At 41.8% G+C, this 10,667-nt stretch overlaps 1 protein-coding gene across 1 annotated transcript; it reads right to left on the bottom strand.

Moving 5' to 3' along the window:
- Positions 1-6,933: 6,933 nt before the first annotated feature.
- On the bottom strand, positions 6,934-9,414 carry LOC100343814 (developmental pluripotency-associated protein 2). The gene has a single exon (XM_070059773.1). It carries the CDS (start codon positions 8,947-8,949, stop codon positions 7,993-7,995), a length of 957 nt encoding a protein of 318 aa, XP_069915874.1. The 5' UTR covers positions 8,950-9,414; the 3' UTR covers positions 6,934-7,992.
- Positions 9,415-10,667: the final 1,253 nt, after the last annotated feature.

The following is a 10,667-nucleotide window of genomic DNA, read 5'->3' as shown; positions in this document are numbered from 1 at the left end:
ATTTGGGAAACCCAGATTGCATTTTGGGCTCCTGGCTTCAGTCTGGCCCAGCCTTGGCTATTGAGACTTTTGAAGAGTGAACCAGCAAATGAAAGATATCTGTCTCTCTGTCTTTCAAATAAAAATAAAAATTTCAGAAAAAAATCATCAAAAATGTGCATAATGGATTTCAAAACTTTTGTCAGTCAAATAAATTTAGCCCTGAGTTCTGTTTCTATGAACACTTTAAAGTCTCCTCATTTTAGCTAGTTATGTTTCATTCTCTTTATCCACTGATGGAGTCTAGAGAGACTCAGAATATACCTGGTGCCTCTGGCATGACTTTTGAGCTTCTCAGGAAACACAAGTCCACAGGCTCATGGGATTCACAATCCTTCCCAAAGTGTTTATTTAAAAATAAAAAGAATTCTTTTCTAATAAAGAGAGGCAGCTGTTAACCATCTTGATTCATTTCATATGTGTTTGGCCCAATTCAACAAGCTTCAAATGAAGGATCAGAGGGCAAGCCCTGTTTTCCTTACATCCTTCAGGGTCACATTAAATCCATGTTGCGTTTTCTGAGAGATGAGAAACAGACTTCACAGGGGACTCAACAGATTTTGAGATGCAACTTTTCTGCCCTGAGCATAAACCTCCTCAATCTTGTTTTGTGTTCATGATGTAGGAGTTGTTATTTATGCTGAATGCCCTTTCATTCTAAATTTCCTATCTGCACAGAGGTGAGCTTACACGTCAATATTGCTTACCCTCCTCACCCTCTAGTGACAGAGATGCCCGGTGGTACCAATGTGGGTAAAACTCGAGCGATGTTAAGAAAAACACTGCTAATTTCTTAACAATAAAAACATACGATTCCTAGGCAGGAAAGACAGCACTGCATGTATAACTAAGGCTCCCCGGAGGCCAAGGGATGATGCTAAACCCTGAGAAGTTACTCTTGCCCCAAGTAAAACGAAACCAGTCAGTAGTAAGTCCCGATGCAGATTGACTGATTCACAAATTGCTTTCGTGCAAACAGAGAGGCTCAAATATTTTGATTTTACCATTTTTCACTGAAGTCTTTCACTAAACCTGACCACAGCTGTCCTCGAGGCCAGATGTTCGCTGTAAAATTCAGTGAATTTAATATACCGTGCAACCTCCCAGCCTTTTTAGACAGACTGAAGCCCACAGCGCCTGTGTGCATTAGCCTTACACAGCTCCGGTCGCTGTGTCGAGATGCCTGTTATCCTCATGTGGCTTGGCAGTGGCTCAGATTCCCTCTAAGCCTGTGCACAATCACTTCATTTAGAAGCTATCTGCTTCTAGTGAGGTGAAGGACCCTCACAAATGCACTTGATACTGGCTGTTCCTGAGAGTATTTGGACAAAGTCAAATACCTTCCCGTTTTATCACTATTAAGCTGCCCAAGTTTGGCTAATTGTGGTCTGACCAAATGCGTTTTCCTGGAAGGCGGCAGGACCTGGGCCAGGCAGAGGGGAGAGGGGAGTTTGCTGAGTGTTGAATTGTCTGGGAGCCCTGTGCTCCCCACCTCCAAGAGTGCATTTTCTGGGCTGTTAATTAGAGACTCAGGACTGTGCAAATGCCTGTCTGTAACTCCTCAGGGCGAATTCGCATAGCCTGGGGAGCAGTGATGCAATGGAAAGAGCACAGGGTTTCAGACTGGAAAGACCGGGGCTTAAGTCAAACAACACCACTGAATTCCCTGAATGCCCATTGATTCCAGTCTAAGCCCTGCTCCTCCTGGCTTAAGGCAGTCATTTTCAAGCCAGACTCAAGACCGCTTCAGGATCTGCAAGTGTTAGAGTGGCTTCTTACAAAGCATATTTAAAACTTTTAATAAGATTATAATTAAAAAGCACATACACAAAAGTGAATTTAGGGACCAGCATTCAGTATTCCCTCAACAGCCTCATTATTTTTATTAATGTTCCTTACAAATGCAGAATTATAGATCATCTTTTCATTATGAAGTCCTATTTTAATCTGCACTGTATGTTGGATTTCTAATGTTTCACATGAAATAAAAGGCTCCACTCCTAACAATCACCACTTGAAAATCACTTCTTAACAGTGTGAATTCAAGTCTTCCAAATGTTCTTTCTCTCCCAAGAGCTTTCTTTTTCTTTTTCTGTTTTTAAGATTTATTTATTTATTTATTTAAAATACAGTTACTGAGAGGCAGAGGCAGAAAGAGAAAGAAAGGTCTTCCATCTGCTGGTTCACTCCCCAAATGCTACAATGGCTGGAGCTGGGCCGATCTGAAGCCAGGAGCCAGGAGCTTCTTCCAGGTGTTCCACCTGGGTGCAGGGGCTCAAGGACTTGGGCCATCTTCTACTGCTTTCCCAGGCACATTAGCAGGAACTCCTAAGGGATGCCGGAACTGTGGGTGGTGGCGTTACCTGTTATGCTACAGCGCTGGCCCACTTTCAGTGTGGCCTAGCAACTCAGGACAGGCTGCCATTTTCAGGTGCACAGCTTTCAAACTTTTCATCATTATTTCAAGGCTTGAAAATGATGGAGGGCCCTGACAGAGATGAGGGGCAGGTTTGACGGGGTCCACCCTCCAGCCTGGTCATAGGACAGGATCAAACCTGGGCCCAGGTTGTTTCACATACCAGGCGTTTCATAGAGAAGGGGTTGGATTTGTTGGCCTCTTGGGCAAGGTGGGGGCAAAGTCTCCGGCAAAGGGAGCAGAAGGCAGTAACATATTTGAAAGCTGGAAATCACTCAATATAACTGGAAAGAGCATAAGAAGAGAAGCCTAGTAATACACACAGGAGTCGGCAGTGAGTGAATGGTGAAGGTGTTGCAGTCAGGCAAATCTGTTGGACTTCTATCCAGTAAGAAACTAGTAGACCATTGGAAGCAATTTAAAAAGCAAGACTTCTGCATGTATATCTCTATGACCCTTTCCATTTACAATTCATATGGTTAAATTATTTTTACTTTTTAGGATCCCATAGGTTGAAGAGAGCTGTTTAGGTTTTGTCTAGTGTTTGCCACTTACTAGTGTGGCTTGGCCAAGCCCTTAAATATTTGAATTGAGTTTCCTAGATCTGGTGCCATTTCCTTTGAAGCAGACTTTAGTTTACCATAAGACAGAACCTCATTACACATTCTCTTTCTTCCAAAAGCCCTCTTCTGATTCCTCTTCACAAAGCAGGCTTTTCTCTTTTTCAGTACAGATGTCCTTTCCCTGGGGACACCATTTTCAGGTATCAGACTGAATCAAGGAACTCACATTCTAATAGTACTGGGTCAGTATATAACAGTCATCAGATACGCGATGATTTGTAATCATCCACTTTTTTTTGTTTTGTTTTGTTTTACAGGCAGAGTGGACAGTGAGAGAGAGAGAGAGAAAGGTCTTCCTTTGCCGTTGGTTCACCCTCCAATGGACGCCACGGCTGGCGCGCTGCAGTGGGTGCACCGCACTGATCCAAAGGCAGGAGCCAGGTGCTTCTCCTGGTCTCCCGTGGGGTGCAGGACCAAGGACTTGGGCCATCCTCCACTGCACTCCTGGGCCACAGCAGAGAGCTGGCCTGGAAGAGGGGCAACCGGGACAGAATCTGGTACCCCGACCGGGACTAGAACCCGGTGTGCCAGCGCTGCTAGGCGGAGGATTAGCCTATTGAGCCACGGCGCCAGCCTATCATCCACTTTTAAATCATTACTGCACATTAGCTCAAATTTTCCAGGAGTTGTATATAAAAACAATCACATGGTATGTACTTTTTTATGGAAGGGTGTGGTCTGACTTCTTTCACTTAGCAAAAGTATTTTGGAACTCATCTTTGTTGCTGTATATATGTTGTTGTAGTATCCATTCCTTTTCATTACTGAATAGTATTTCATTGTATGCATATAGAAAAATTTATTTATTATTTTTTTTTGGAATTTTGAACAGCAAATTTACTTTTATTAATTTTATTACAAAAATATGTACAAACAATATGAGTGGACATGGGTGTCTCAGTTTAACGAGAAATATTTTGGTCTGTGGTCATTAAGTAGCTTTTGAATATTTTAAGTACATAGGACGCTTAAGAGGAGAAAAATCTCCACTTGCACTAGTACCTGGTTTCCTTTTACTGAGTACGTTATGTCTGGTTTAAACAAAACAAAAAGAAACAAAAATATATATACATCAAAAGACAAAAAGCATGGTTTGAGACAACAGAGTAAACATCAGATATAGACTGAGCTACAATGGAGATGTTAGAATTACCAAATTGGAGGTGGGAGGGGGGCTGGCACTGTGCCACAGCAGGTTAAAGCCCAGTCTGCAGTGCCAGCATCCCACACGGGTGCCCAGCTCGAGTCCTGCCGCTCCACTTCCCATCCAGCTCCCCGCTAATGTGCCTAGGAAAGGACTGCAAGATGGCCCAAGTCCCTGGGCCCCCGCACATAAGTGGGAGACCCAGAAGAATCTCCCGGCTCCTGGCCCAGGGTCAGCTCAGCTCCGGCCACTGTAGCCATCCGAAGAGCGAACCAGCGGGTGGAAGACCCCCCTCTTCTTCTTTTTTTTTTTTAAAGTGTAATTTATTTTTATTTTATTTTTTTGACAGGCAGAGTGGACAGTGAGAGAGAGACAGAGAGAAAGGTCTTCCTTTGCCGTTGGTTCACCCTCCAGTGGCCGCCGCGGCCAGCGTGCTGTGGCCAGCGCACCGCGCTGATCTGAAGCCAGGAGCCAGGTGCTTCTCCTGGTCTCCCATGGGGTGCAGGGCCCAAGGACTTGGGCCATCCTCCACTGCACTCCTGGGCCACAGCAGAGAGCTGGCCTGGAAGAGGGGCAACCAGGACTAGAACCCGGTGTGCCAGTGCTGCAAGGCGGAGGATTAGCCTAGTGAGCCGCGGCGCCGGCCAACCCCTCTCTTTTTCTGTCTCTACTTCTCTCTGTAACTCTGTCTAAAAATCTAAAAAAAAAATTTTTTTTAATTCTTAACTGGGAATGTTTTTTAAAAATAGTTACTATTTATTTTTTGAAAGGCAGAGCCACAGAGAGGCAGAATAAGAGAGAGGTCCTTCATCCGCTAGTTCACTCCCCAAATGGCCACAGTGGCCGGAGCTGAGCCCATCCAAAGCCAGGAGCCAGGAGCTTCCTCCAGGCCCCCCACGCAGGTGCAGGGGCCCAAAGACCTCAGCCATCTCCCTGTACCTTCCCAGGTCAAGCAGAGAGCTAGATTGGAAGTAGAGCAACAGGGACCAGAACTGGTGCCCATATGGGATGCCGGCACCACAGGAGGAGGCCCCACCCACTATGCCACAGTGCCAGCCTCTACACTGGGAATTTAAGACAATTTTGATTCATGTGCCAGGGGCTCTGATGGGAAAAGTAGACAACATGCAAGAAGGGACCAGTAACGCAAGTAAATGAAAACTCAAAAACAGAAGCTCACGTTGTGGTGGTGTAGTAGGTAAGCTTCTACTTGAGATGCCTCAATCTCAAAGCAGAGTGCCTAGATCAAGTTCTAGCTCCACTTTCAATACATCTTTGTGCTAATGCGCTTCCTAGGATGCAGCAAGTGGTGACTCAAATACTTGGGTTCCTGCCACTCATATGGGAAACTCAGAGGGATTTCCTCGCTCCTTGTTTTGTCCTGACCTTTCCCCATCTGTTGCAAGCATTTGAGAGAGTGAACCAGCTGATGGAAAAATCTCATCTATCTATCTCTGTCTCTTTCTGCATGTGTCACTCTGCCTTTCAAACAAATAAATAGAATTAAAGTTTTGCTCATTCACTGATCACTGTTAAAATAACAATATACATTTTAAAGAAACTCAAAAGGAAGAATGCCTTTCTCAGACTCATCAGTAGATTAGACAAGAACAGATTCAATGAGCTTGAAGATTTCCAGAGAAACCTCAAAACTGAAAAGCAAAAGTAAAATTTAAAAAAAGTGATAGAACTGAATATGCAAATATTGTTACACAATTACAAAAAGTTCTCATATCTAATGAGACTACCAGAAGGAACAAAAGAATATATTTGAAGAGAAAGGAGCAAAAGAAAATATTTGAAGCAGTAATGATTAAGGTTATATCCAAACTAATGACACATACAAAATGATAGATCCAGAAATCTCAGACACAGGGAACAGGATAAGAAACAAAAAAATCTATGCCTAGGCTTATGCTCAAACTTCAAAAAATCAAAGATAAAGATAAAATCGAAGCTGGGAAAAAGAATGAAGGAACAAAGAAAAATTATATTAAAGTTTAGAAACAATACAAACCAGAAGCGAGGAGCAACATTTGAAAGAAAAAAAAAAACAGGCTAAAAATTTGATAAAGACTATAATCTAAAATATAGAAGGCCCCCTTAAAATTCAGTTTAAAAAACTCTACTAAAGAATGTGCAGATCAAAAAAACATGCTAAAGACACACAGGTAGATGGTAAGTATGCATATGAAAGCATTTAAATTTAAATGTGTGTCATGAGGGAATCTAAATTAAAGGTAGAGATAAGAGACCATACTACATACCTATTAGAATGGGCAAAATCCAAAATTAATGACACCAAATGCTGGAAAGGGTGCAAAGCAGCAAGAACCCTCATTCATTGCAGTTGGAATTGCAAAATGCTACAACCACTTTAGAAGGCATTTTCTTACCAAGGCATACATGTACCATGTGATCCAGCAATCATGCTTCTTGGTATTTACCCAAATGAGTTCGAATCTTATGTGCCCTGCCAAAATACGTACATGAATGTTTACAGCAGCTTTATTCATGATTGCCAAAACTTGGAAGCAAGGTGTCCTCCAGCAGATGAGTGAATAAACTTTAGTACATCCAACAGTGGAATGTTACTTAGCACTAAAAAGAAATGAACTATCAAGTACATCAGAAAAACAAAGCATATTGCTATGTCAAAGCCAATCCGAAGAGCTACATGCTGCAGATTTCAAGTATATGGCATTCTGGAAAAGGCAAAGCCATGAAATAGTGAAAAAAAATAATCTATGGTTTATAGGAGGTAATGGGAAACAAAGGACAACTAGGTGGAGCATAAGAGACTTTTAGAGCAGTGAAACTATTCTGTATTATAAGTGGGGGTCTTTAAAGTTTCAAGAAAATATGTATTACAAAACAAACTATGCATGGACTTCAATGTTTTTGCACCACAATAAACGTATTTTTTTTCGGAAAATGTGAGAGGCACAGGGACAGAGAGAGTAGCTCCCATCCACTGGTTCACTCCACAAATGCCAGCAACAGCTGGGACTGAGCTGGGGCTGAAGCCAGGAACACAATTCAGGTCTCCTGCCAAACAGGTGGTAGGAACTCAGTAACTTGAGCCACCACCATTGCCTCCTAATATTGATATTAGCAAAACGCTGGAGTCAGAAGAAGGAGCTGATCATTCCATGTACACTCCAATATGGGACTAAATGACCTTAACCTGTGGGTCTAACTTATCATTTAACTTTATTTTTCCATGGACTTTTTGAAGTACTCTTGTATTGGACATGTTATTAAACATTTGTCAAAACCATAGAAGGTCCAAAACAAAGAATGAAATCTAATGCAAAAGTATGGACTTTAATCAACGTGCCCAAATTGACTCATAAATTGTAACAAATGTATCACACGAATGCAAGATGTTGAGAAAATCATGCGTGGTGGGGCTGGGGAGTGGGGCAAATATCTGGGAACTCTGTATTTTCCCCTGAAACTGTTCAAATATAGCAAGCATTCTAAAACAAAACAAAATCACATTCTACATAACAAAATACTTAGTAAGTCTGTACTTGAGGTATGAGGAGACACTGAAGACGGTCAGAATTATTCAGATGCAAGCCAATCTGTTGTGGACTCCACCATATGGCCTTCCTGGTAGAGAGGGGGAGGTGGGACTTTCATAAACTTAGGTACCACTTTTTAGTGAAAAAGTGGCTTTTTTGTTAAATAGCGGGAAGGCAAAGAATTCTCCTTGTATCTGCTTCTTCTCAATTACTCTCAGATAAAAACAACACGAACACAGTTTAAGGTGGCATATTTTGGGGTGGCATATTCTGTTTTCTTACAGTGTGGTGTTTTTTCTCCCCCACTGACATTAATCTTCTCATCATCTTCTTATTCCTCTTAGTACATTCAGGGCATAACATGTTGTCTTCTAGTCCTGGGGATGGAAAAGTACAGGCTGGTAACAGAAAGAGAGAAATCATCCTCTTGGGAGTATCAGGTACCCAGGTGTGGCCTGCTCGGAACTGCAGGCGAACCCAGCCTGGTACATCTGCGGGGAGAAGTCTGCCGTGAACTACACACCACCTGACACCAGAGGCTTCCTGCAAAAAGGCTTCAACTGAAGTAGGAATGGAAGACGAATTCACAGCCTTGGGCTGACTGACTCTTGCAGCAATTCTTGCCCAAGATGCCAACGTGGCTTCCTGAGCTGAAGTTATCACTTCAACTATATTAGTTTCTTCCTCTCCATTGCTCCTAGTACAACTGTCCTGCAGCTTTGCTCTATTAGTACTTTTTCTTGGACATGACTGCATTTTGGCTTCTCGTGGTGTGTCAGGAACATCCTGTATTTGTTCAGGATATGCATGTCTCTGGAGCCTCAGATACACTTCTATTTTCTGGCCATCTGTACTCAAATTAAGTTGTTGGCACCAGTTCCGCAAAGTGTTCCGAGACACCTTAGTAATTGGGGGCAAAATGGTTGGCAGGGGAAAAACTGCTTTTTTGCACTTAGGTTTTGGAGAAGCTTTGAATTGTTCGTTTGCTTGTGGAAAGTCAACTTTATTGCTTTGCCAAGGCTTCTTAGATTTGATATCTGCAGGTTTGATATCTGCGGTTGAAGAAACACTTGGTTCCACTAGATGTTCTTTTTTAGGTTCCTCTACAACTGGAACCAATGTTAAAATCACATTGTCCTCATCTAATGCCTCCTTAAAGTAATTCATCTCGCTGCTGCTATAATGTGAGTCTGACATTTTCAGATTGGCCAGGAGAATGTAAAGATGGCAATGTTCGAAAAATTTATTTATTAAATTTAACTTTTTCTGAGAGACAGAAGCATTTTAACACAAGCATTCTACTCTAATGTGGGATCATTATAATGTAGGTATCTTAACCAGTATCTTAATCACTAGGCCAAATACCCACTCCAAAATGTATTTATTCCTTCACTTGTTTCATAGCATTTGCATTGTTTTCACTTTGTTCCTATTACAAATAAAGCTCTACAGATACTTGTGTGTGCCTATATTTATAAACTGGAATTTATCAAAATAAGAACTCCTACTCTTTGAAACACATTGTTTAGCAAATAAAAATACAAGTCAGACTGAAAAAAATATTTGCAAACCACACATTTGGTAAAGATCTTATACCAAGAATATACGAAGAACTCTAAAACTCAATAACATTTACCCAAAACCAAAATAAATCAGCATCTGAAAGAGTTATCTATACCCCCATGCTCATTGCAGTACAATTCACAATAGCTAAGACATGGCATCACTCCAGATGTCCATCAGCTGCTGACTGGATAAAGAAGTTATGGTATGCATACACTATGGAGTACTACTCAGCTATAAAAAAAATGAAATCCTGTATTTTGCAACAAAATGGACACATCTGGAAATCATTATACTTAGTGAAATAAGCCAGTCTCAAAAAGACAGATACCATATATTTTCCCTGATCCAACGTAACAAATAGAGTTCCTAAAATGTAATGTACTGGAGTGAAATGGACATTTTGAGATTCAATGATTGTTTATAGCCCTCGTCTCTTTTGTTGAGGAACAGCTGTTTTTTTTTTTTTCTTCATATTGTTTGTTACACTCTTTTACTTAGTATAGGGTTAACTTTATGATCATTAAGTAAACTGAAAGTTGATCTTTGTAAAAATTAAGAGTGGGAATGGGACAGGGAGGAGGTAGAAGGGTAGGAGCATGAGTGGGAGGGAGGATAGGGTGGGAAGTGTCACTATGTTCCTAAATCCGTATATAGGAAATACACAAAATTTGTATAACTTAAATAAAATTTTAAAAAACTCAATAACACAAAACAACAAAACCTGGCTGAAAGAAATGAAATGTGCAAAAGATTTGCAGACACGTCTCCTAATGGGTTTGAGTCTTTGCTAAGTTGGACCGAGCCGCACTTAGTCTAGAGCTCTTTCTCATGTACTTTGGGGGCACCTGACTATCCCACTAGATGTCCCAAGAATTAGGAAGTTTTCCATTCTGGCTCTTGGGAAACTCAGAAATCATGTTCTCTAACCCTTCCAGCTGATTTTCTGCCTGGCCCCAGGCAACTTCTGCACAGACTTGTGTATCAGCTCTCTATGCTCAAGTGGAGACTGAAGGGGCCTCCATAAATCTGCTCAGCTTGCTACCTGTGTAGCTCTGTCTTCTCTGGCACTCTGCCCTGTGAAATATAAGCACCTGGCCCTTCCTGGATATGCATCTCCATCAGCTCAGCCTTCAGAAACCACTGGGCTCTGCCTGGCGTCCTCTCACCTGCCCTTTAGCCTGTAAACTCTCCCCAGGCAGAAAAAAAGAGGCAACTACAGGATCCATTCTTAGAAGACCCAGCGATCCCTGTTTTGTTCTCTGGTGTCTAATGTCTTGAACACATTGGCTTCTTATCATTTATCCTATTTTTTAGTTTTAATTGAGAGACTAAAGCCCATCCACATTATT

Source organism: Oryctolagus cuniculus, chromosome 16 (assembly GCF_964237555.1).
Source record: "Oryctolagus cuniculus chromosome 16, mOryCun1.1, whole genome shotgun sequence".
In the NCBI taxonomy this organism is placed as follows: domain Eukaryota; kingdom Metazoa; phylum Chordata; class Mammalia; order Lagomorpha; family Leporidae; genus Oryctolagus; species Oryctolagus cuniculus.
This window is presented reverse-complemented; position numbering and strand designations above follow the sequence as displayed.